We start from the raw sequence: 26,713 nt of genomic DNA on the forward strand, positions 1-26,713 counted from the left end.
TGCATGTCCTCTCTGGGGACGGAGTGCTTTTTATCTCCTGCGGAGCCATCATTTCTTTAGTATTCCTGTTGCCATGTCGAGCCAACCTTCATTCCTGACGGTAACAGAGCAATATAATTATATCTCTGGTATATTTTTTAAGCTACTTTATCCATGTGAGTAATTTGTAAGTTCTCCTCCAAGTCCTGGTAATCGCCGTCCTTGCTAGGACGTTCCAATCCATGTCTTTTTTCGGTTTCCTCCCCATCATCCAAGTAATATAGATCACGAAGGATTGTAAGCTTCGTGATTATTACTTGCCTAACATGCCTATCTGAGGGCTTGCCAGACCACCAACTGGTTTGTGAATTGTAGGAAATGGGCACTGCGCCATTTCTTTGGCCCCTGGACGTGCTCCTTGAATCGGATATCATGCAGATATACTCTGGTATACTTGCCTCCTTGTGAGACCTCGGTTACCTTGCCCTGATTCAATAAATATCAGGCGTATCCTTGTGCAGTTAGCGCCCTTCTCTTGGTGTGATTGCTTAGCCCTGATCTTCTTGACAGCGGATCCCGTCCCTCAATTCAAATCGGATGAAAAAGTCCGAGAATGGACAAGAACAAAAAAACAATGGGTCCATCGCATCGTCGTACCAGCCATGCCAATTGATGCAGAGGCTGTCAGCATTCAATGTTTTTGAATGCTGACACCAAAGTAACTATACTTGCAAGTCTTTGCTCCTCAGCAGAAAATGTGGGGAGCCTAGCGGAGACCACGGGAATTTGAACACGCCGTGCAGGTACTCTCTGAAATTGACTGTTGAAATTTTTACTCAAGGTCTGAAGAGTCCTCGGCAGTCTTCGAATCGGTCCTACATTATCAAGACTCTTGAGAATTTTCCGAGAGACTGGCATGACCGCCATGATATCCCGGAATCTAAACACCAGCTTGCAAGTAGGATGTGAAATGGTTCCATGTCGAATTTGCTTTGAAACTGGGGTACCTCGTTACGCTCCCTTTCTCCTGGCTTCGGTAGCTGATACTAAGTTCTGCATTCAATGCTGAGGCCGGTATCTGTCCTCTTGCGGGGAACAATGTTCCAGGTCGCCTGCGACCTATGGACTTGGGGGGTAGAGCTCTAAAGCTTGCAACGAGCCAGGTATCCTAGCTCAATATCTCGACTCGGAAGGACTCGGCGCAGGAGAGGAAAAGACTACCGTGCGATAAACTTCAGATGGATCTACTGAAGCGGTAGACATTTTCTTCTTCAGTGTATGCTCCTCTCGCTCTGTAAAGTCCGAAAATTGACGCCGGCATCTACGAATTGCCGGCTCGTTGCCATATTGTCACAGAAATGCAGGAAGCTGATCTGACTGTTGAGGGTCAGGTAGTGGTGTCTTTTCTCGGCGAAATCCCCTTGGATTTTGCTTGTACGGTGAGATTGACATAGATATCTAGAAGTAATTGAAGTTAGTGTCGGTCCATTTTATCCCAACTGGTTAGAGACGAACGGTTTATATACCACTGTCCTAATTGTGAGGACTTTGAGAACTGGGTTCGCCCAGTATACCGGAATATAGGACCACCGCATCAGAACAACGAAAATCATAGGGATGGCCAAAGCCCTCATCTTTAGGTTCATGGCCACCAACAGACACTACACGTCTTGACCGCACTGGTGAAGAATTGGAGACAACATTCCATGCTACATATCAAGGACCCCGGGGAATAAGCCCGACGGATTTCGTAGACTGAAGGATGGTGGCCAGCAAGATCAGGTAAAGCAGTGAGTAGGGGAAGAAGCAGTCTTGGATGGCTGGGGGCTTTCATTATGTTAGGCAGTAAGAGTCATGAGATTAATATGTATTCACTACTCTCTGCTACTCAAACTAGAGTGAATGGCATTTTACTTACAGTATATGACTAGCTTTGGGAGTGATATTATTTCTCTCTGCCTGTATGAAGATCTTAGGCAATTATGAATAATTAACAGGTCATATTATTCATATAGCTGATAAGTAAAAGCCAGAGGAGAGACTTGCTTTTACATAATCTCCTTATACCTATATACAAATCTTGAGATAGTGAATGAGAAACTGTTAGGGCATGTGCCTTTCTCCATGCTAGTACTTACTTCTTTATTCCATATGTACTAAGTCAAGGTATTATAAGTGGAAGCAGGACTGCATGAGTCTTTGACCTGTTGACTAGTAATTTCGTCTTCTAAGAACTAGGTCATGCAGAGGCCTATCCAATACTGAAGTTGCTGGCTCTTTCAATTGTCTTGGGATAACCCCTGGCACATGGACCTTCCAATGCTTGCCAGATGGACTGCGGCAGCTGACCTATTTTGCTCCTAAGGTGCACACTTGGACTAGAGCCTTCGAAACGGGGTGTATAGCAAAGCTGGGAGGATTCCGGTTAAAGAAGCTGGGTAAGGGAGTTGGCTGAAGCTGCAATAGCGAGGAGATCTGCGCCACTGGAGACTCAAAGCACCTTCATATCGGAATCCTGGTGAGTGAACAACCGGTGTCCTGGACCATATAGATAGAATCCGCGATAAGATATGACAATTTGGATGGTGCTCAAGTACATGAGTCCACAGCGACGAGGGACAAGTGGCTATTGCGCCTGCGGCCTGAGCTTTCCTCACATAAGCATCAAACAATTGACGAGCAGGACCTGCATCTCAACTATTCAACAAACATGCTTCGAACCACGCGGGGCGCACATGGGATGGTCACAATCCACAACCCAGCGACCTGGTTCCAGGCCATTGAGGTGAGTCGAAACAAGGCCAATGGAGTGGCCAGAGTCCAGACCTTGCACAGCAGGAAAGGGATGAAGGGAAATATCCCGTCGTCACTGTTGCAGACAAAGGCTGAAACCTGCTGTGCAGCAAGAATGTTCCAGATTAGGCGATTGGCATTTGGCAGATTCCAGACCCACAGCTGCAACTGATAACTTTTGAATATTCTGTGATAATTTGACCTTGATTGAAGCCATCTTGATTTCAATTAATTACCATAGAATGCTTGATCATTGTGATGATCAAATTTTCGTCCGTCTACGGACTATGGAGTAATCTCATTTGTTTATGAGTGGGGTGACACCGTCACGGTAATCTTCCCCAGAAATGTTGGGTCTAGTCCAGTCTCACCCACCAACTTACCAGACAGCTAGTCTTACTGTCATACCACTCTGCGACAGGTATAAAGTGACTGTAAATGTAATATCTCCTGACTTGACCGAGTTCTTCCATTGACTTGAGATCTCAAGGTTCGAACTCAAGGGTCGAATGAACAAGGGCTGTGTCTGTGACATGGAAGACGGGAAGTGGCTCCATCCTTTTAACTTCCCTTGCATCAGGTAAAGGACGGTAATTATTGTGTTACTGTATTTTGAGTCTGGGGATGTCTGCAAATCAACCTCAGTTGTTAATTCATTGAAGCCAGCCTTGGATGTGAAAGCTCTCCACCTGATTTGGAGAAGACAAGAACAACTTGGCTTGTCAGTTCTCAGAAAACCAACAGCAAAGGACTAGATTTGAGGGTTGCTCTTTTCTGTAGCCTACAAATATATAGAAACTAATCCATCCGGTATTGAATCTGATTCGACGCTCACGGATACGCCGACTCCACCTGGGCATAATGTTGCCAAGCTTATGCAGGCTGCAGGCATACGTACTTCGTACACGCACATCGACACACACATGAAGATTCTGCTCGGTTCCTTCTCTCATGAGATAAAAGCATTATCCGCACTTCTGGTCAGAGTAATCAGAAGACGTCTAAGCCTCTGATGCCATTTGCATAGCATATGGTGTCAGTTTCAACGCGTGGCTAGACCGCGTATACTCATACGTGGACTAAGGCCACGAGCCTCACCGCGGACTCATCAAAGTCTTCATATGGGCAAGCAAAAGAAGTACTGTTTGGTCAGCTCATGTCACATGGTTCGTATCTCACAACTGCAAAGTTCAGTCAGCCCGATTGAGGCGTTGGTAGAGGGCGTATGCACAGTATGCGGCGAAGACCATTGTTGCTTCTATTCTTGTTTGATTTGCCGTCCCTCGGTTTACGGACATCTGCATCAACAATTTCATGAGATGATGAAGTAGAAATTGTGTCTCATTTTAGCAGAGTGTACTGCAGAGGGAGAGTATGCGGCAGGCAGATTGTCTTGGTGGTGTTGTCGATCGAATAATAGTAAGATTCGAGCACAAATCATCAACAGAGGTAATTAGATAGTTGACGAATTGACGATGTGATAAATATTCGAGCAAGGGACAAGCCAAGAGAATAAGGAAATAATAATCACAATGAATAAATCAAAGTCAGAGAGTGCGAGCCAACAAAGACCTGTCTCATTCAGGGGTCTGCACTGTTGCAGTCTTATTGGCTGATGGGCGCCTGCAGTGCCAAAGATAGTCGCAGCAGCGTACGCAATCCTTTACAGCCACTCCATCCTTTTTTCACCCCATCAAAGGCCTTGACCACAGGGAATCAGCTCTTATTCGAAGTTACGTATTTCGCAATGCAGGGCTTAGTCTAGGCTCTCGAGCTTAGGTAGTGTCTCTCCTTCCCGCGCCCTACGGCCCTACTGACTGGTCGAGAAGCTGCCAGAAGCGGATCAAGATGCGGTGGCCTTCCTAGCGTAGTGGGTCCTACTGACCCTGTGGCTATTAATATTACTATGAGTCTGTGAATCTCAGACAGGGCTGATGGCCGATGACAACTGGCAGTGGCTAATTGTTTCTATTGTTGTGATCCCTGCTGGGTGGCTCGCCTGGCAGCCTGGTCTCATGTGTCTATTTAAATGACCCTTCGCACCTGAGGTACCTGAAGTCTTCCGTCTTGTACCTGAAACTCAAGTTCCCATCTACCACGCTCGTTATCCGTACACAACTCTACCAGCTACAATCTTCGATAAAGTACATTCGCTTCGGGTCATCTATCAAACACTACAAGATGCGTTCTTCCATCGTCCTTCTTGCCCTGTCGGCCCTTGCTGCCGCTCAGTCTTCTGGCCCTGTGGTATGTCACGCTTCTTCCATTCTGACTTGCGCTTCAGCCCATACTGACATCCTACAGGAAGCTCAGACCCCAGGTGTCACTGTCATCGGTCCTGAGGTTAGCGCTACCGCTGCTACCACCAGCTCCACCACTTCGCAGCCCGTGATCCCAACTGCTCCTACCGTCGTTGGATCGAGCGGCATCCCCCCGTCCTTCTCCACCGTCCCTTATAGCAGCGGCGTCAAAAGCTCTACCAAGACCACCTCGACGACCGCAACTGCCACCGAGACCACAACCGAGTCCACCCATACCACCAAGTCCAGCGCCACTTCCACCAAGTCCAGCTCCAGCAGCTCGACCTCCAACGCTGCCATGCCCATGGCGACCGGCTCTTTCGGCCTGTCCGTCATGGCTGGTGCCGCGCTGGCTGCCTTCCTGTAAACGGATCTACAACTGTCCGCTGCTTTTGCTGAATACCCTCTCCTTTCTCGCGCGAGTCCGATCCTAGTGGCCAGTCGTTAAATAGAGCAATGTATCTTTTATGAAACGAAAAACGGGCACGTTTTCTTCTTTACGTGGTTAAGTCGCTGGGATTGTATCATGGATTGCTTTTTACCGCTTCTTGTCAGAAAGCATCAGGCGGCGCACATAAAGATTATCTTCTAGTCCAATTAATACTAATATTTTGATCTTGAATTTCGAATTCGGAATGAATACCTCATGCATTGACTGAAATCAGACCCATTAGTCATATTTCGCCAAGCAGACTCGACTCTACCATCCCGATCTAGTAAACAACTGCTAGACCAGGCAGCATGTACAATACTTTAACATTCTTGTCCATATCATGATAATTCAAATTGCCTCACTGAAGTCAGTAATCTATTCATTGAGCTCATTGACTGATTGTCAAGTTATACTATAAGATTAGGACGTTTGTAGTAGTCTACAGACGATCGTCAGCATCCGACTCATAGTCGACTTGCTGTCTGAAGAATCTTGTTCCGGAATCCCCTGCAAATGTCTCTCCCATCCCAGGTTCAGGTTCCTCGGATTATGATCACCGTCATGTCTGGTGCTGGCAGCCTTTCCCTCGTTTGTTCCCATGCCATGCCCTCCAGGAGAGTCTTGACTCTTGGCAAACTGCGATAGTAACTCTATTCTCGCTACGTCGGCTTTTCTGCAGTTTGATCCTGCGGGCTTCCCGTTACCCTGGACATGTACCATCCTTCCCATCTCTGCTCGAGCTATAGATCGCAGGACATCCGGGTCCAGCGGCAGCTCGGATATCCCCAAGCCTGGCCCCGGGTCTAACTGACCTGCCAAAACACAGCCGTCGAGTCAGTCGTATTACTGACTACCCGGTGGTACGTACTCCTTGGCGAATCGGGCAGATACTGGCTAACAGCGACAACTCGATGACTATTTCCAAGAAGATATCCCCGCCTCACGTTGCTGGAGACGAGGCATCCCACTTCGGTCGAGTGGACCCGAATATGCTCGTTTGGAAAGTCTTCGGCAAGCGGATGTGTTTATAATCGAGGACGGAGGCAATCATTGGGGTACCCTGGATTGTGTCTTCGTAAGAAACCATCCGGAACCATCTCGATTGCTTTGGGTGGGTGAATGTCGATCGGGTTCTCGCCGGCTATCAAGGACAGGTCAGATACGGAGCCATGTCACTAGGGTCAGGCGCTGGAGGTAGATTACCATGACCATCATGGCAAGGGGGGTCAGACGAACGCGTATTCTCCGTCATCCTCGCGTCGTTGTTCTTGTTCACGGTGCCCACGGTCTGCCGTGATGACATTGGCGAGCATCATCTCATGCAGAAGGACTGATCCACTTGTCTGCATATACCGGAGCTCGAGATTATTTGGATCCCTATTCTTGTTTTGCCTATAAACATCTAATATGGTGTTTATGGTAAAAAAGGGACTACAGCATGTGATAGTTGATCTTTGCCAAAACCAGCTGAAGGTGTTGTTCGTATAACAAATAACCGGTCTATCATATTTTGCGTTAGTAACTTATTGAAGAGACGATAGACCAGTTGGGGGGGAACGGGGGGTGGTTCTCTGTGCCATACCTCTTCTCGCCTGGTAGTTGGTTGCAAGTCCCAAGCCATCCGTAACCTTTCAACTTTATCGTCAAACAGCGACAGTAGCTGACATTCACTGGCTGCCATCGTTTTTCCAGTTGAATCACATAGTTCACAGAATGGGGCAATGGTCTTGAACTTGAGATACGCTGGCGTATATGCGACTCTCTAGAAACGTGTCGTGCTTCTGAATAGGAATGTGGATCATCCAATATAATCCCGACTGTCGGCACAGACAGGGTGACGTCGAGTCTTGGGAACTTCGGGACTGAGGCGGAGCTTCGTGATTTTCGTGAAATCAATATCTGTTATGCGGAACTCAGGCATGAATAGGCAAAGGTTGTAATCCAGCTTTTTATAATACGAGAAGCACTAGGAGATAAGTACCGTCAACCATGACTGGGGCTGCATCTTCAATGCCAGGAGTTCTGAATTGCCTTGGCCAACATTGGAGCAAAAGCCCTGGAATGCCGCAGACATGGCTTCTTCAGCGTAGTATCGACAGCCTGAGGGCTGCACCATTGTATGGACCCCTATGGAGGAGAAAGACGCTTTCCATTGTCATCTGTGTCAATCTGGTCACAGTTTGATGGATCTGAAATGGTGTTTGGATACTGCATATCATAATTGGCTAGAGATTCGAACGAAGGCTAGATGTGGTCCGTGGATCTCCTGATCGCTGGCTTTGAAAGACGGTAGGCTGCTTTCGTGCACTACCCAGATGGGCCAACAGCATAACTCACAGATTATCCTGCCAGACCCGTAGCATTGAGGATCTCGGCCACCCTATAATGACGGTCTAGGAACTCCGGATCTGGCAGCGGGAGATTTCCGCCTCTTCACCGATCAAAGTGCTGGAAGAATTCTTATGTCTTCATGGCGTAAATATTCAGCTCTTCCTATTCAGAAGGATAGATCTCCACAGTCAAGGGGGCCGTCTCTCAGTGGTTTGTACGTGATATCAGGAAACTTATCAGCGTTTGCCGTTGTGCAAATATAGGAACCTCTACCAACCCAAAGGATAGTCGAACTATTTTCTTGCTTCGTCCGACGCCATTCGTCCAAGTGCCGACTAGCCATTGTTTCAGTGGCGCGCACGACGTGCCACAGAGGATATAGTATTCAGCAAAGACGAGGTAGTATACCTTCGGTCCTTGTCTGACGTGTACTGTTGGGCTGGCCAGTGGTCTGTCCGGCCTAATTTTGCCTCTTGCTCCGAAGTCGGAGGGCCAGTTCTTGCTTTTGTCCGCGTGCTTGACTTTGTTGATAACCAGGTTAAAGGCCTGCATGTCGGAGAGTTTTGTATGTGTGGTGGCTGTCATGAAGGTTGCTTGAAAGTAACCCATTTACCCAGGGAGACAGATTGGAAGCAAGAATCTCGTGTGCAAGGATGATTGTGTTTTATGCACAGGGAAATATCTTGGAGATCACTGACTGTAGTAATAGTCATTATTGTAGGCAAGTGAGGTTCCTCGCTCGACACTCATCGAGATCCATGGAGTGTCTTTCTCATACGCCGAGTTAGATCGTTCATTATGAGATAGGTCTTGCGGTAGACTCGGGGGAGGGAGTAGGAAGATGGGGAAGTCTACGCATGAGACGAGCAAGTCTTAGGAGTCACCATTCACGGCATACCTGAGAGTGAATATACTTGCCATGTTTCGTCATGATGATTGGTTAAATTATAGAATAAGTGAATATTAGGTATATCCTACATGGATGGGTTCTACTATGAATATTATAGAGAGTACAAATATCGTCCTACGCAGAATTCTCCCATGATGACAGTGGTTTAAACACAACACCTGTCAGAATATGCAATGAGGTATATGGACGTCAAATACTATCCGCTCAGTGATCTTGCTACTTACTTGCATGAAAACAAGATAACACCTGATCTCCAAGCGAAGTGGTTCCAACAGCTCCTTGAGGCAGTCGTTGTGATACACAGCCATAATATTATCCACTCAGACCTGGCACTGCGACAGTTCTTTGTCGACAACGAGCTCAATGTGCGCCTGGGTGATTTCAATTCATCCCAGTATCCCAGACACCCAGCATTAGGCTATGAAAAGGCATCTCATTGCTTGCTAAGAGACTATGATATGCCGAACACAATCATGTCAGATCTCTTTGTACTCGGATCTACACTGTATGAACTTGTAGCTGGCCAGGTTCCATACAAGGAACTTTACCCAATCGAATCAGAAAATGTCATGCAGTCTCGCGACCATTCCGTCATCAGAGCCAGAGTTCAACGTCGACACCTTGCTGATTGCGAAGTTGAGGAATGATATAAGAAAAAAGAATTTCCCGATGTATCTCATTTCCTAGGTGGTGATGTTATTCTGGGATGTTGGAGAGGGGACTTCTCCTCTGCAGAGGAAGCACTGACCCGATATATAGAAAGCCAGATCACGTCACAGCGGTAAATAACGTCTTTGAGCTCTTGGCATAACCCTCCTTGCACTAGGACTAGATGTAGCAGAGTGAGACTAAGGCGCGCGCAGCAAGTGCCTGGAGGAATTAATCACGCATCGCCTCGCCTCGAAGCGCTTGATTAAACTTGCATTGCAAAAGGGACCAGGACAATGTGATACTTCATTGGCCTTGCATTGCTTCGTACTCCATATCCATTCATTGGATATCCCGCAGGCTTACTGGCGCCTGCTTCTTGAGAAAATGACCTCTGATCTAGAGGTATAAAGGCCGAAGCATTTGGCGTATTGAGAAACATCCGTTTAAGAATTCTCGAGCCCCCTTAAGGTCCATATAATACCACACCAGATTTCGTCAAAAATCTCCTCTTTTCCAGCGTGAATGAAGGATGTTTGGTATGTGACAGTTATATCACCATAGTGTCTCGGTCAAGAACGAGTGGATTGCATATTCAGGATAATAAGGTTCAAGAACCTGCATCAGGTATTCAATCCAATCGTTTTGCCATTTCCAAACATAGAGAGCTTTTGAGAACTCCCAGTACTCGGGATACCAGCCACTAAACTCCCAGTCCAAAATCCCACTGACGTATCCATTCTTGACCATGATATTCTGAAGACGTAGGTCTCCATGCGTGAACACGATCTGGTGTTTTTTCTGGGAAAGCATACCAGCCAAGAAGTTCTTAATTTGACGTTTTGGTGCCTTGGATTGATATGCATCGATAATTGCGTTGTTGAACGCTTCTTCAGAAGCAAACGGTCCTTATATGCTTTAGCATCCGTGGATAATCCACCGTAAGACACAACCCACCTTTGACGTGGTGACTTTCTAAAATCGGATCTGTGACGGGGCCAAAATCAACCGAGCCTATGTAGTTGCTGTTGCTAATCTGGCGAAGTTCGCGGAGGTACCCTTTCAGCTGGTTGGTAACCTGGTTCTTCGTGATACTGTCATAAGTTTCCCAGGCCTTATCCAGGCTCTGGCCTTCCACAAAGCTCATGAATATGTAAGTATCATACAGACTACCATGGTCCTCAATATCTCGTTGTATTGGACCGTAAGAGTAGCAAGCGAAGACTTTTGGCACCGGTATAGTTTCCGTGTTTTCTTCAACAAATATCATGCTTTTAGCCTCACTGAGTGTGACGTGGGATCCGAATTTAACCACAACTTCAGGAGATATCTTCGCTATCTTCACGCCTCCCCAGTTAAAGATAGTGTTGCTGGAGTTGACCTTTTCATTGATGCTATCTGGATAGGGCACCGCAAAACCGGGGACTGAGCAAAAGATATTCACCTTTGGCCCACAATCTGCAGAGTGAGTGAGTTGCTTTTCTTGCGTACTATCCATATCGAAGAGACGAAAGGGCGGAAGTGGAAGAAAGAGTAGACTGAAGAAAAGCGGTGCCACAGTTGAGGTCAACTAACAAGGTACAAGGCGACCAATTTAAATGCGGGAGAGGGAACGCCCCTGGAGTTAGGAGGGAGCATGGGAGAAATTGAAAGTTCAATGGCATAGATGTGGACTCTGTCGTTTATATTCCGACCGCGTGGGGGGTTGGTGTCGACAGCTAGAGATCAAGACTAAACAGTAATGAGCACGAGATGGAGACTTATTTATCATCGGCCACGCCACGCCATGTTTCCGACTCTTTGATCTTCCCAGCCTGAAGAGGCAGTAGAGCGTATGAGGACAGACGGAATCGATTGTACCCAAAAGAAGAGCAATTTCGAGCATCTGGTCAAAGGAGCTATAAGCTTCAGGTTTCTTGACTAACACATCTGCAGTGATCTTAAAGTCCTCTTAGTGAAGCCTAGACTAAACTCCTTCTTAAATTTCCTCCCATGCGAGCCCTCTAGCCACCACTATTTATAAAACGTATCCTCAGCTGCTGAATAAGGTTAAGCACTATAGGAAGTTAGTAATAAACTAGAAGCTTTAGATGCTCTTGCCCTCACCCTTATTTAAGGACCACCTGCTTTCTTATCTATCTCTAAAGCAGCGCCTGCTGGCTTCTTTTAGTTAGTATCTAAGGGTACAGATAATGTTGTTGCCTTCAGGTGTCTGTACCTGATAGGAGTCATAGGACCTTAGGTTGCTAAGCCTCCTTCCCCCAGCTAACGGCTCTCCACCCTCCACTGTACAGGCACTGGTGGGTTTAAGAACGGCTCATCATTGGAGGCCGGGCCCCAGGCATAAACCGGACATACTCCACATATATTACTTCTTTGTTGGAGAGGTAGAATAATAGATAATCTGGAAGAACAATGAACAAGTCGTGGGTTGGAGCTAGCAGGGGCCGCCAGTGCCGTTAAGTAGTGGTCGGATGGATGCTCCCCTATTTGCTCTCTCTCCTCGCAACCAGAGGATGAAAATTGGTAAATAGCAGTCTCCATCCATTTCTCATCGTCGAAAAGATCTGCTAATCCTGTCGACTGCAGTGCTGACTACGAATTCTCAATTGTCCCACCCCGCAACATCCTCATCACTGAATTTGATTCCCTGGACCATGGGCACACCGGCCATGGCTGCTCCAAACAGAAAGGAGTCAGATACTCCTGGCTGGCTACACCGACAGGGAACGACCCTGTTGGGCACAGTGGCTAGACAGGCGTGTAAGCAACCAATCTACACCTTGGTCATTACCGCTCTACTAGCGACCATGACCTACACGAGTCTGCTGGAAGGGAGTATACACAATGTCAATATTACGCCGCCTTCAGAGAGTCACTTCAGCCAGCTTGATGCTACAGACTTTCTTCAGGGAAGCCGTAGTCTTCGTCTCGGAGAGGCAACCGCCTGGCGATGGGAGACAGAGGATGAGTCGATGGGCGACCAGGAGGTGAAACCTTTTTTGTTTTTCAACCCAATGAGCAATCTACTGACTTCATCTTCTCTGGCAAGCTAGGTTGCATCTCACTTGGCTTTGATTACGCTCGTGTTTCCCACCTTTGAAAACAACCCAGAAATTTCTGTTGTCCAGGAGAGTGTTATTTCAGACTTGACCGCTGCACAACCCGTCTCTCGAACGCCTAGTGTTTTATCCTCCGTCTTGAGCGAAACTTCAATCGCTCTCTCTGTGCCATATAACTACCTGGACGAGGTTCTGCGCAAAGCTAAAAGCTTCTCGAAGTCGCAGGGTGATCATTGGACTATGAAAAACGTCGGAAAAGGCAACTCTGGTCCGAAGCTCAGGCTCTGGCTGATAGATTCCTTGGCCTCCTTTGTCGATTTGATCAAGGTATGCCTGCTTTACATCCGCCTAGAATTGAACATGTCTGTTCATAGGCCGCTAACGAGGTCAGCATGCGCAAACTGTCGATATCATCATCATGTTTTTGGCATACCTGGCGATGTACCTTACTTTCCTGTCACTCTTCATGTCGATGCGTCGACTCGGATCCCGTCTCTGGTTGGCCTCTTCGGTGCTGCTCTCTGGTTTCTTCTCCTTGTTCTTCGGACTAAAGGTCACTGCTAGCTGCGGTGTACCTACCTCCATGATCCTTCTTTCAGAATGCCTACCGATTCTGGTAGTCATTGTGGGGTTCGAGAAACCCATCCGTTTAACGAGGGCCGTACTGCATGCTGCGACCGAGTCCCACATTCCTGCAAAACCGATGGCGCGGCGGTCCATACCCGAAGCCATTGAGGTGGCCATAAAGAGCGAGGGCTGGCATATCGTGCGTGACTACGCTATTGAAATTGCTATCCTGACGGCAGGTGCAGCCTCGAGGGTACAAGGGGCTCTACCTCAGTTCTGCTTTCTTGCGGCGTGTATCCTCCTCTTTGACAGCTTGCTCCTCTTTACCTTCTACGTCAGTGTGCTATGTGTGAAACTGGAAGTGACGCGCATCCGGGAGCATGTCAAGCCGCGTAGGGCCGTGAAAGACGGTGGCATGAGCACTGGTAACCAGGATTTTGTCTCGCGTATTTTTGGCTGCAAGGTTAAGGCTGCAAATGTATCTCGGTTTAAATTCCTCATGGTTGGCGGCTTCGTGCTGTTCAATGTGCTTCAGCTGTCGTCCCTGTCTTACGGCAACGTCAGGATTGTTGACTGGGTGCCGTACCTCCCGAGCATTTCCAACATCCTGATGCCTACCCCAATCAACGCTTTCCGAGTCGCAGGCAACGGTCTGGACGATATATACGTTGTTGCCCGTGCGAGTAATATTGAAACGCGCGTTACAGTGTTGCCGCCGATCAAATACGCCCTGCAGTCGCAGGCTGAGCCTTGTGGGGATGATTTTGCTGGCCCGCTCTTCGATACACTACGCGGCCGCACTCTTGGGGGCGTGCTGGCATGGCTAGAAGACCCGGCCATCAGCAAGTGGGTAATTGCTGCGTTGTTCCTGAGTCTGGTACTGAACAGTTATTTAATGAAGGCAGCTCGCTGGAATCTACGCGAGCATGAGGTGGTCCCAGACAGCTCTTCTGCACCCGTGAGCCAGTCCCAAGACTCTTTCAAAGAGTCTGAAAAGACCATGTCAGGGCCTATGGAGCTGACAAACACGCGAAAACGCGAACAAGTAGACGCCATGCTACAAGAAGGACGAGCATCGCTATTGGGGGATGAGGAAATAGTCGAGCTATGCCTCCGCGGCAAGATTCCTGGTTATTCTCTGGAGAAGACGATGGAACGCCATCCCATGATGAGCCGACTGGAAGCCTTTACCCGAGCTGTCAAGATCCGCCGCGCCGTGGTGTCTCGTACCCCGTCCACTCTCGATGTGGCGAGTGGCCTACAGGATTCAAAAGCTCCCATTGAGAACTATAACTATACCCTGGTTCATGGGGCCTGCTGTGAGAATGTTATTGGATATCTGCCACTGCCAGTGGGTGTGGCTGGACCCCTGGTAATAGATGGTCAGAACTATTTCATTCCAATGGCAACTACTGAGGGAGTACTAGTAGCCAGCGCGAGTCGAGGCTGCAAAGCGATTAATGCTGGGGGCGGTGCTGTGACCGTCATCAATGCGGACGGCATGACCCGGGGGCCTTGTCTAGCATTCCTATCCCTATCCCGCGCAGCAGAAGCCAAGCAATGGATTGATTCGGACGAAGGAAAAGAGATCCTGACCACGGCATTCAACTCTACCAGTCGATTTGCCCGCCTGCAAGGCTTGAAATCAGCGCAAGCAGGAACCTACCTCTATGTGCGATTCAAATCGACAACCGGGGACGCAATGGGGATGAACATGATTTCGAAAGGAGTTGAAAAGGCCCTTGAAGTCATGAAGGAGCACGGATTTTCAGACATGGCAACTATTTCAGTGACAGGCAACTACTGCGTCGACAAGAAATCAGCCGCGATCAACTGGATCGATGGACGGGGCAAGTCAGTTGTCGCTGAGGCTTTGATACCAGGGGATGCGGTGTGCTCCGTGCTCAAGACAGACGTGGATGCACTCGTTGAACTCAACACTGCTAAGAACCTGGTTGGCAGCGCCATGGCTGGCTCTATTGGCGGCTTCAATGCCCACGCATCAAACCTGGTCGCGGCGGTTTTTCTAGCTACAGGGCAAGACCCAGCACAGAATGTCGAAAGCAGCAGCTGCATCACTATCATGAAGAAGTACGACCTCCTTGCACTGTTCTGGCCTGACTAATTGGTTTATCTAGTGTCAACAATAACCTGCACATTTCAGTATCAATGCCGTGCATTGAAGTTGGAACAATCGGCGGCGGGACTATCCTTGAAGCGCAAGCCGCTATGCTCGATCTGCTGGGTGTTCGAGGCGCACACGCCGCCAACCCTGGAGATAATGCCCGGCAGCTGGCCCGCATCGTCGCAGCCACCGTGCTGGCAGGCGAATTGAGCACGTGTGCTGCTTTGGCGGCGGGCCATTTAGTCAGTGCTCATATGGCACATAATCGCAGTAAACCGGCGGCGAAGACTGCATGAGTACTTGCAAGATCTAGGATGACAGGTGTGGAGCATTATATGGTTTTCTGATTCTCATGAGCAGGTGCATACAACCTGTTGATACGGTAAACAGGGTTTCCCGTCTGCTCAGGCGCACTTAGGCCACATATTCATCGCGTCAATCCTCAAAGACCTTCTACTTCTGAAACAGAGGCGTCATACCTTCTTACAAGTGCTAGTAATGTGGGCTATAGGGGGTATAATGGCTGCTTCAGCAGCGACACTATATAAGAAAATGGTGGTTTAGTGATATTCAAGAGTCTGCGGCCTTCGGGTAAGGAATAACGTCTGAATTCATACGCTCCATTTTATTTAGATAAAATAGTTCCCTGGCCAGTTATCCTCCTCTATAATCTTATTTAACTTTATGACAATTGATTCTCAAGAAGCTAAAGAGCGTCTGTAATTATTGCTGGCGGAAGTAGATTGTTTCAGCTGACCTAACAAGGGTCCTGGACCTCCCATGTGATGACAGAGGGGTGATATCACATCTGCCTAGTCGTCCCGCGGATTCAACTATATTTCAGATCTTCTAATAATCTACCAGGTTGCCAAATGAAGCAGTCTTTCATCTGCTTTCATTATTATGACTATTAATCAGCCCCTCTCACAATCAATACCATGGATAGCAGTGATTGTTGCACTTCTTCTGTCCGCAGCATCCGGCCTGAGTGTTTGCCAGGAGTGTAGACCTCGCGAACTACGCAATGCTCCCGGTATTCTTACTTTCAAGCGTATCAAACATGGCTAAGAGTTGACACACCAGGCGTGGGAATCGATCTCACCATGGCATATGGGTAAGCATACGTCCTTGCCCATTCGCAGTTCTTCAGGGTGCTAAAAAGTTGCCCCGGCCAGAACTGCTGCGATTCACTTCAAGAACGGCACCACTCGGGATCTTATCAGGGTAGACGGCACGCAGGAGTATCTGTCAGCGATGAGGACAATCGCGGATGATGCGCAAAACGTCCGAGATGGCATGGAGTCGTCAATGTGGGAATGTCTTCTGCTGTTGCTGGAGATTTGCTGATGGTAAACGTCTAGGAAGACAATCTGGGTTCCTCTTCATAGGATAAAACTTCACAAGTAAGAAGTTGTAAGCAAGTCGCCTGAGCAATATGAGGTCATAAAGCAGTGAATAACGAAATCATAGTGAATATTCCCCTCGCGTACATACAAACAGACGAATTCACATAAAGAAAATCATCCAATGAGAACATGTAGATAAGCGAGCGTTGGATGCTAGCGCATGTCTCCCCAGGTATAAATACCTCTGAAATTTCCCCGCGAGGCACGTGTGGTGGACATGACAGCTTTTGTACCCTTCTTTCGATGAGTTCTATTATCAAGTTCCTGTCTCCCAAAGTGCTTGCATGAAATACAAGACAACCAAATCATACGACGCGGTCGAGGCTACGTACCTGTGGACTGAATACCTTGATAGTCTAAACACACCACCTACACACCACCTACACACCACCTACACACCACCTACACACCACCTACACACCACCTACACACCACATTCTTCGAGTCCTTTGATCCTAGAGCACCGCGTACTCTCAGTACGTCTTCTGTCATTTTTTACCAGAGTCCCGTCACTGGTATCCTGTGTTAGTCAAGACTAACAAGCTTATTTCTTAGGCAAAGTTTCGTCATCATGAGAAGAGCCTACAAGGGTGTCGTTGAAAAGGCCGTGGAGGGAGATATGTGGAAGAAATTTGCAAGCCCTACCGCAAGCAGAGGGAAAACAGCCTGGCCGAAGGGAAAAGATAACCAGGAGTCTGTCGGTATTCGCTACGACTATGACGGCGAGGTCACACGTTCCGACGGGGTCTATCACAAGTTTCAGATTCAACCCAACGCTGGAAAGATTCCCCCCACATTCAAAACTTGGAGAGACAACAACGGCGGAACTCACAAAGTCATGGCAACTGCATTTGTCAAGAAGGATGGTACCAAGGATGACGTGAAAACGGGTCTGGATGCGGCTATCGATGACATTGTTGGTAGCTCTGAGCCTGAGAAGTGATGCCATACAATTCAGATTGTCAATCCCCAGTGCTGCCATTTCGTCGCTGGTTTACGACTGCGAATGTTGTGTTACTTCTGCGGTTTAATCAGAACAGCCCTGTTTGCAGACACCTAGGTAGCATAATTAAATACAACACTGTCTTCAGAACTGTTAGTCTCAGCCCGTAGTGACCATGTGAGGTTCTAGATCATAGTAGCCTATTCGGAATCTTCTGAAGGGTTAATATGAAAATTCCATTCCTATGTGTCCATGTTTTCGGCCGGAGCCAACGTACTCCTTACTACTCCGTATAAGAGTTCTATATCATAGTTATGGTACTATTATTTAACAATTAAGGTGCTTTGGTGGATCAGATGTAGCGGATCAAACCATAATTAGCCTCTGATTTATACGTTTTAGAGTTTATACTACAATGGAACAACACGACCGTAGTTGCTCAGCGGGCCCAGGCCGGGTTAATCATGCCATTCCGCTCGTCATGATTGATGAGCCGGTTCCGGGGGATATGCTTATTAATACCCTTATGTAAGCCATCTCTGCAGATAAACTTTGATAAGCACCCTTATCCTCTCTTCTCTTTCTTTTCTCTCGCAATGGCTGCGATACTTACAAGAGGAAGAACGATCATCGGCCGAAATCGAGTGACGTTCGACCACAGTTCGCTCCCTTTTCTGTTGATAAAGTCCTTCCCATTCGAAACGTTCAAGAATTATTTTACAATGAGCGACTCCAACCTGTTCAATTATACTTCTGGAAGATGGATGTATGTTAAGCCCCGTGAGTTTTATGCCTAGACTAATGGTAACTTCAAGTTACAACGAGACCTTGCGCCTTTCGGAGCGACAGCTGTTCTTTAATGTCGCCCAGCTGAATCGCATTGCGGCTGCATCCATCGGTCGACCCGAGCAGGATATAACTTGTATTCGAAAGCTTGCTGAGGGAGGATTCAACCGTGCCTTTGAAATTACTATGCGAGACGGTGCTCAAGTTGTGGCACGGCTTCCATATCCGTCGACTGAACCCAGGATTTATGCGACTGCGAGTGAGGTGGCAACAATGGATTTTGTTCGATTACATGGCGTTCCGGTACCTCGTATACTCACCTATTCGGCTACCGATCAAAACCCTGTTGGTTCCGAATACATCATCATGGAGAAAGCTGCAGGAAACGAGCTTGGAGACCTTTGGTATACCATGGCAGAACGGCAGCGGCTGAAGATGATCATCGAGATCGTGAAGATCGAGGCACTGCTGTTTTCCATACAACTGCCCGGATATGGAAGCATATACTACGAGCATGATCTTCCTCCTGGCATGCGAAGAATAGGCATACAACAAGCTGGAGGCAATGGGAAATTCTGTGTTGGACCTGATGCACATTACAAGTGGTGGCAGAAAGGGCGATCTTCTCTATCCATAGAGAGGGGACCATGTAAGTCGACAGTATCACACGCTTCGCCTCCAAATCTAACTTGGATGTAGTTTCAGAAACTGGCGACCTTTTAGAATCTGTTGCGAAGCGGGAATTGGAATGGCTCTCTCATTTCGGTCGGGCTCGGTTTCCCTTTGAACCGCTGCACAGAGAGCTATATTCGTATCAAAAGGTCCATCCTGATAGCCACGTTAGAAACCTCCGGGATTATTTGCGAGTCGCTCGCCATTTATCTCCGGAGAAGGAGTGCTTCCTCAGTCGGCCGATTCTCCGCCACCCTGATCTACAGCCCAACAACATATTGGTTTCAGATTCATTTGAAGTGGTGTCCTTAATAGATTGGCAGCATTGCTCCATACTTCCCCTTTTACTTCAAGCCGGGCCCCCAAAATACTTTCAGAACTATGGTGACGCGGTATCTGAGGACCTTATCAAGCCCCAACTTCCTGCGGACTTTGATCAACTCGGGGAAAACGAACAAGAAGCCGCAAGAATCATTTTTCAACAACGCCAACTCCATTATTACTATTTTGCGGCCACCTCCAAATTCAACGACGACCATTTCAGCGCGTGTACGGAGGATGATGTGGTTTTGAAACAACAGCTATTTCAACATGCCGGCGATCCTTGGGAGGGAGACAGTGTCACTTTGAAAGCCGATCTTATTCGTGCCGTCCAAAACTGGGAAAGGCTTTGTGCTTCGACGGATTCCGTCTGTCCACTTCACTATTCCCCTGAGGAGATTGATGAGTGCCTACGACTCGAGGAGGAGCAGCGGCTTGCGGACGACGACATGGAAAAGTCTCGAAATTGTCTCGGGGTGTCTGGTGATGGCTGGGTCCCTACAGAGAGATACAGTGAGGCTAAGAAAATGAGCGAAAAATTCAAAGCAGACGCAATTCTACTGGCAGACTCCGAGGAAGTCGCGGCGCAAATACGGCGTCATTGGCCATTTGACGATCACGACGAGGATGAGTGATTGCAGTTTCACTTTCTGGGATTTAATTTATTTCGAAGACGGACCTGTAAGGTATTAGAGTGTAAGTGTCATATTCAATGGATTAGCTAAATAAGACATCTTGTAGAAGAGGAGATAAATCAAAATCAGTTATTAGAAAGGTGAAAACACTGTGTATACAGTAGTATGAAGGGATAAAGTAGGGCTTTAGATTATCTGATCCTTAACAATCTGATTGACTATGAAATCACCTTGCATTAGCTCCCGCCGCTAGCCCCACTTAAATACTCTAACTGAAATTTAGACTTTTGCCAGAAACGTGATTCTATACTTGAATTTGGTCCAAAACACCAGGGTTCAGTAGGAGCAATTTCGTCTAGTCACATTTATAGATTGACTACCAAATATCACAAGGTCGACAGCTCCCCAGACAAGCATACTGCTATAATGCTCTGTTCCCAATGCCATGCTCGCCTCTGGAGAATTTACCATAAGCTTACCAAGGAGGTGCATCACAATACCCTGTATTTCGTGAGGATCGAATTCTATCTCATCGAATCTCTGAAAAGGGACATTGAGTCTGCCCAGCATGTATAGAAGCCATCCCCTAATAGAACGCTATCGCTGTCATTCAAGTTTCAACCATTATGTCTGATTCCTGGGTCCTTGATCTTTGCAACAACTGGATCAACCTATGCATCCAGGGCCATTCTAAATGTAAAGAAACCCAGTCACTGAAATTTGTAGGCTTAACTGGTTCATGGGCCTGGCGCTCACTGTCCTGCCCGATGGATACTGGCGGCTGATTCAGCCTACATTGGGCGCAAATGACAATTAGCCATCGATGGGCACACCTGAGCCAATGAAACTTACCATAGAGACCTAGAATAGGTTTGAAATGGTTTATCCCTTTCTAAACTGTCAAGGACATACTGTGATTGTATTCAAGTGGCAAAGCGTCTTAATGTTCGGTGTATGTGGATAGATTCGGTATTTCACTTTCGTCGGAGACTATTAGCCTAACCATACACGTCGGTCTCGGCCTGCGATGGTGCTGATAGATCCCTTTGCCTTGTACATAGTTCCTAATGATGATAAGATACTAATGATTATGAAGTTTACGCTCTTTACCTACCGATTCTTCTTGTCTATCTTTACCTCATATGACTATCACGTCAGGTCCTTGGTTTTGAAGGTTATAATTGGGAGCTACAGAAAGAGACTCCTTGTAATTGCCTGCCCATGGAGGCATAATCAAGAAATGAGACCTAGGTTCTCTTCATTCATTAGCCAGCTGATGCCTAGGCCTTTCGAATGTGATCCCGGTGTAGACGTCGCCCCCGCCGTCAGTATGGTACACCCCAAACACTACTCTCCCCTTGAGGTCTGTCTCTGGCAACGCATATAGATCGTAGTCATCCATCCCAAACTGATTCATCCGGATCCCTTGCGCCCGATGGCCATAAGGCCTTTTCCTCTCTGCAAAGTAATCGCTGCTCAGTGCGTACTCTGTGTTCCCCTTGGCCTGTATTCCAGCGCGTTCAAGCGCCAGTCTATACACAACCAGAATGTGCTCTGCTCCATTGTGTCCGAGTTGATTAGAGTTCGTGTGATTCCAATGCCATGCGCTGATTGACCGAAGGTTTGGGAAGCTCTGTGGGTTAAAATCACGAAACATGTTCTGGAAGTCCAGCGTATCCGCGCCTGGAGGGCAGCGACGAGCCAGAATTACAACGTCCTGAATGGAAGCGGGAAGGGTCTGCGCGAACGGGAGCCATCCGTTTCCTTCAAGATTGCTAAACAGATCAATGTCAAGGGTGAGCCGCTCTAGCCGGGTGAATTCATTCCACCTCCAGTTTGTCGTTGGCGGCGCGGTTGGGTTGATCGACAGATAAGGACGGTATGGGTTCAGGCAGGGTTCGTGGTGACAGCCACATATGGAACCGTACTCCGTGAGTTCGATGTGGAGGTGTTGTAAGCTAAACTTGGAATGGGTAAGCAATGCTGTACACACAGCCTCAATACTCATGTCCGGTAGAGGGTTTCGATATTGTACATCTCCAAGGCGTTGCCCGAATACCTCTGGTGTGTGGTCAACCATATATTTGAATTGCTTCAGGCTGGAACATCCGTCGATAATCCTGGACAAGGCGCGACCGGAGATGTTCCCCCGATCCACAACGACTGATTCCAGCCTAGACTTTGGGGGTGGCAGGAGATACGCCGGTTCCATTGCATCGTCCCAGTCATACGTGATGGAGCTTTGCGCACCACTCACATCTTCTTGCCAAACTGGCTGGGAGTGGTAATCCCAGAGCGAGAGATTTTTAAGAGATGGCAATCGAGCCAGCGCAGTTAACAGGCGGATAATCTGCTGAAAACGATCCTCGCTGAGAACTGCCAGTAAACGTTGCTCTCGTCTATCCTCACTACTTTTGGACCCAGACCGTTCGTCGTCGTCTTCCTCCTCATCGTAGCCATAAGATAGGAAGTTGACTCGCACATCAGTCAAATTCGACAAGGGCTGATCCTGGAGTCCTCTATGAGACCTCGTTGCCAGCCTACTCACGGCGCGAGGGACATATGGAAGGATCGTATCGTAAGCGTTCACCTCCAGTTCCATCATCTTCAGCTCTGTCAGCTGTCCAAGGGCAAGTCCCAATGCAGCTCCCCCAGTCCCGGTGGCCACTGCATGCATCCAGTTACACACTTCTTCATTCTCAACGATGCGAGATGCTCTAGCAAGCCGTTCAATCCACTTTAAACTAGAATCCCAGGTCAAGCATAGGTCGTCTGGACAAGCGAAGGACTCCGGGGCCAGTTCCTCTACGTACGGGGCTAAGCGGGGACTTTGGGCGATCTCGAGCAATAGTCGCGGAGCACCATTGGTAAACGCTTCATTCGTTCCGCACCGGCGGACGTTTGATGGAATTAAACAGCGGAGAAGTTCAGATTGCCGTTTTCTGTATTTCTTGTGTTCTCGCAGGTGGTTGCGGCAGAGTTCCCGAAGATATTGACAGCTTGATGAGAAGGAGGGCAGGTCCCTTGGGGAAATGAAGTTTATAACTTTCAACTGTAGCTCACATGGAAGTAGTAAGAGCATGGCGGTGGGAAGACACTGCAGGATAGGAGTTTTTATAAATCCAGTACCGTCAGAAAAGCGTTGTTGTCCCTGACTCCCTTGTGTGTTGCTGACCCCACTACGGCGGACTATAGCTACGATGTGGACTTTCACCACTCCAGCCCTCACTACCTATGGTCCCACATGGGTCCTTGTGTATCATTTCCTGCTATCACCTTCTATTCTGTCTGGCTCATCTTGTCCAAGGCTCCCATCTGGAAGATACCGTATGAAGTAGTCACAGCGACGTTGATCATCTGGAAAGCCTGTTATGTTATTGGGCCTTAATATGGGTGCTCATGCCCTAGTTAAAAAGATCACTATGGTAAGCCTAGGATCTCTCCAAAGACTCAAATAATTTTATAACAAAGCCAAGGTCTTGAATAGTTTAGGGGAACTCGAAGACTGAATCCGGCACATCTGCATTGCACCATTTCAAGGACGGCTGAGCGGAAAGAGTCGGTTCATCATGTCGTTGTTCCAGAGATAGCCCGCCAAACCAGGGCTACCTTGAATTACCCTAGTGCTTCTTATAAATTGTAATTATTGCGACCTTGAATAAGAAAGGTACTGTTTCATTCACCTTGAGGCATAATGATTATGGATTTGAACAAAACTGGGGTGCAGAATCAATCAATCCAGAAGATGGCAAAAGAGACCTACAATTTCGCACACTGAAACTGAATGCATACTGCTTCTCTGACGATCATGGAGCCGTTGACTGGAGCATTAAAATGAAGCATGAGGTGTATGCTCAGGACTAACAACATGGAATCAAACAGCACGACTATCCTGATAATAGGCGTCCTTGAAAAAAGCCGTCCGATGATAAGGAATAGACGTCCCCGGCGATCCCCAGAAGAAAGGCGTTCTTTGCTTCCCGCCCTTGAGCTCTTGTCTTTGGTTTTGCCGTCGCAGTTCTCTCTCTCGGGCTAGAGTTCTCCTGCTTCGGGCCCGACTGCGGCGCCTTTGGGCTTTTCGTTGTTTGGCTTCTTCAGTGAGACTAAACAGTCTTTTGAACCAGTCTAGCATGATGATTGGCTGTATGGTTTGTTCTGATCCCTTGTTTATTAGATCATGCAAATGTATGAAAATAATATTTTGGGTGAATGGTGGCCATACCGTTTGTGCTTGAAAGAGAGCTGTGGAGAATCGGTAGCGGGGGATGCGGCAGGTTATAAGGGCCCCAGTGACTAGGCCGCTGGGCTTTAGCACCTATATCTAGTCAATCTAGTGGCAGTGCCTGACCTTGGACTAAGTACTAAATTTCATGTAATAATAATAAAAAATTAATGCAAGCTCTTCTGGCTAATAAATAAATTATTGGAAAGCTTCAATGACTTGTTTTCTCTTCAGTTCTTTTCTTTTATTTACTTTTATCTTCATCCGACTTTATTCGCTTCCTTCTTACAAACATCCCTGTCCCCAACTCCAGCCGAAGCGACAGGAGTTACCTCTTGCTTCTCATGGCCAGCCCTGGATCTGAAAATTCCATCAAGGAATCATGAAGCTTCCGGTACTGCCATTTAGGTGTAATCCAGAACATGAAACCCAGAACCCAGGCATATCCTATGATTTTCCTCACAATACCCGACCTGAAAAGCCAACGAACCTTGCCGTTCTTACTTTTCTTCATAGCGTGTTCTAGCCTTTTCCCAATTACCGACTCAATAGCCCCTGCGAGGAAATTGGCCAAGAAGAAGAACATGTCGTCAATCGGGTAACACGGCTCCCCCGCTACCCAATCCGCGACTACATGGCAGACACCAGACAGGAAGAACGTCCAGAACGCGATGAAGATCTTCTCATGCTGCGAGCCTGGCTGAAGGCCTGCTACACGTCGTGCGATCATCCTGCCGGAAGAAGCACAGGGCGCAACAGTCAGTCGGTGCCAGAATCTCGTCCAGAAGCGGCGGATACTATATGCCTGCAACGGACTGCCGAATAATGGTATCCAGTCTTCCGGGTTATCCAGACGCAGGACGACAACAAAGAAGAGTGCGAGGACTGTGTTGCACAGCTCAAGCATCAGATATGCAATCCAAATCCAGTACACCGATACATAGAGTCGGATCTGCATCTCGCGGACTGTGAACTGCGGCTCTGGGTGTAGAGACAGCAGCCGCCGGATAAGAATTTGTCGCGAGGGCGCGAAATCCTCAGCGCTGAAGGTGAAATAAATGGACAGCAACGGTCCAACAATGGACAACTGGAGCAGCCAGCAGCTCACAGTCCAGAACAGGCGCCGAACAGCGAACCATATCCTCCTGCTGGTGGAGCAGGTTTCCTCCCTGCGTTGGAGGGCTATGTTGTTGAGGTGACGCTGCGGGTCGTTCCAGATTTTGTAGGCAGGGATCCAGGGAGACGCAGTCCTGGGGAGGATTACTTGGTCAATGTACAATACAGACGCGGCATGGTGTATCCAGTTGCAACTGAAGAGAGCCCACAGTACATTCATACCAGTAAGCCATGTTAAGTAGTGACTGGTCTGTAGTGACAACACGGCACTACCAAAGAGCAATGGTGCAACATAGAGCCGATCCTTGTATGGTAGATGGATTGCCTTGAAGAAAGCAGCGCTTGACAGAGCAATCAGTGCAGGGGGCACAAGTGACTCGATGGGTGGCATCTCGACTCTTCTTTTTCGCTTGCTCAATTTCTCAAGCGATATTCCGAGTCCGATTGAAATCCGGCAAATGACGACAGAGGCTGGCTATATAGGTCATTCATATACATTAGAGAAGCTTATCCTGTCGGGTGTAACATATCCTACGGAACTTTTTACCCGAAGCACAATTACTAGAGGCTTGGCCCATTCCTTCGGCCCCGGGCCTATGTACCCTGTCCCCACTATCTACCAGCAATCGGGGTAGTGCCCCTCACCCCTCACGCCGAGAAAAGCCTCTGGAGTCAATGGCAAGCAGAGATCTGCAATCTGTTGAGACAGCGCGGGTGAATTACATTCTTTTTAGTGGTTTGATAGTACGGAGTATCTACCTCATTACTCAAACCACCGATATTCTCCGAAGAGATGCCGTAACCGAAGATAAGATTACCAGGTACAAATGCACATAATGTGCACCACTAGATAGCCCTATAGAAACAGGCTCTGCCCCCAATACCTGCATAGACGATAACTTCTCTCTTGATGACTATTGGTTTACAGTGTTCTAGTTCTTAATACATAGTATAAGGGGGTCTGGCACCTGGTACCCGTGGCTTTCTCATGTATTTCCCTCTCTGGATAGTAGATACTTATCTCCTAGACTGCACGGGCGGCACGGCATCTGATTCAGAATCAAGGAAATTTAGTTAATATCCACTGCCTAGCGTACTGTCCGCTCCACCGGGCGCAAGCCTTGCCGCCCCAGCCGGCACCTGATAAGGCATTAACTTGGCTTGGCTACCAATCTGCTGCCAGAAAGTTGTTGGCACGGCACGTGTGGACTGAGGGATCTGAATCCTTATGTAGATCTAAAACGTGGGGGCCGGGCTAACTAGTAACATTACGTCTGAAATGCTGGATTACGTAGGTGGATAATGAGGCTTGCGCCCACCAAGGGTCTAAATCGAACTACATACTATCATAGGAGCCTGAGTAGCTTGTTGCCCTCCTATATTTACAATTATACTGCGTAAGTCAAGGGGACTTTGATCTTTGGACGAGAGAATATCGGACAATGTTTCGCTAATAACCTTGTA

The 26,713-nt window shown here is 47.9% G+C and overlaps 7 protein-coding genes across 7 annotated transcripts; 4 read left to right on the plus strand and 3 right to left on the minus strand.

Annotated features, from left to right (window-relative positions):
- Positions 1-4,953: 4,953 nt before the first annotated feature.
- Positions 4,954-5,439, plus strand: Aspvir_006945 (putative GPI anchored protein; the record flags this gene model as incomplete). Its single annotated transcript, XM_043270133.1, has 2 exons — positions 4,954-5,019; positions 5,077-5,439. 2 exons carry the CDS (start codon positions 4,954-4,956, stop codon positions 5,437-5,439), a joined length of 429 nt encoding a protein of 142 aa, XP_043126068.1.
- A 4,510-nt stretch (positions 5,440-9,949) lies between these two features.
- Aspvir_006946 (uncharacterized protein) lies at positions 9,950-10,892 on the minus strand (the record flags this gene model as incomplete). The annotated part of the gene is made up of 2 exons (XM_043270134.1): positions 9,950-10,302; positions 10,352-10,892. 2 exons carry the CDS (start codon positions 10,890-10,892, stop codon positions 9,950-9,952), a joined length of 894 nt encoding a protein of 297 aa, XP_043126069.1.
- A 1,174-nt stretch (positions 10,893-12,066) lies between these two features.
- Positions 12,067-15,444, plus strand: hmg2 (HMG-CoA reductase; the record flags this gene model as incomplete). Its single annotated transcript, XM_043270135.1, has 4 exons — positions 12,067-12,384; positions 12,451-12,783; positions 12,848-15,114; positions 15,162-15,444. The coding sequence occupies 4 exons, from the start codon at positions 12,067-12,069 to the stop codon at positions 15,442-15,444; spliced, it is 3,201 nt and encodes a 1,066-aa protein (XP_043126070.1).
- Positions 15,445-17,125: 1,681 nt separating this feature from the next.
- On the plus strand, positions 17,126-17,497 carry Aspvir_006948 (uncharacterized protein; the record flags this gene model as incomplete). Its single annotated transcript, XM_043270136.1, has 1 exon — positions 17,126-17,497. One exon carries the CDS (start codon positions 17,126-17,128, stop codon positions 17,495-17,497), a length of 372 nt encoding a protein of 123 aa, XP_043126071.1.
- Positions 17,498-18,219: 722 nt separating this feature from the next.
- Positions 18,220-19,911, plus strand: Aspvir_006949 (aminoglycoside phosphotransferase family protein; the record flags this gene model as incomplete). Its single annotated transcript, XM_043270137.1, has 3 exons — positions 18,220-18,263; positions 18,313-18,932; positions 18,983-19,911. 3 exons carry the CDS (start codon positions 18,220-18,222, stop codon positions 19,909-19,911), a joined length of 1,593 nt encoding a protein of 530 aa, XP_043126072.1.
- A 1,258-nt stretch (positions 19,912-21,169) lies between these two features.
- Positions 21,170-22,993, minus strand: Aspvir_006950 (putative GPI anchored protein; the record flags this gene model as incomplete). The annotated part of the gene is made up of 1 exon (XM_043270138.1): positions 21,170-22,993. One exon carries the CDS (start codon positions 22,991-22,993, stop codon positions 21,170-21,172), a length of 1,824 nt encoding a protein of 607 aa, XP_043126073.1.
- Positions 22,994-24,461: 1,468 nt separating this feature from the next.
- Positions 24,462-25,640, minus strand: Aspvir_006951 (wax synthase family protein; the record flags this gene model as incomplete). The annotated part of the gene is made up of 1 exon (XM_043270139.1): positions 24,462-25,640. One exon carries the CDS (start codon positions 25,638-25,640, stop codon positions 24,462-24,464), a length of 1,179 nt encoding a protein of 392 aa, XP_043126074.1.
- Positions 25,641-26,713: the final 1,073 nt, after the last annotated feature.

Source organism: Aspergillus viridinutans, assembly GCF_018404265.1.
Source record: "Aspergillus viridinutans IFM 47045 DNA, scaffold_4, whole genome shotgun sequence".
In the NCBI taxonomy this organism is placed as follows: domain Eukaryota; kingdom Fungi; phylum Ascomycota; class Eurotiomycetes; order Eurotiales; family Aspergillaceae; genus Aspergillus; species Aspergillus viridinutans.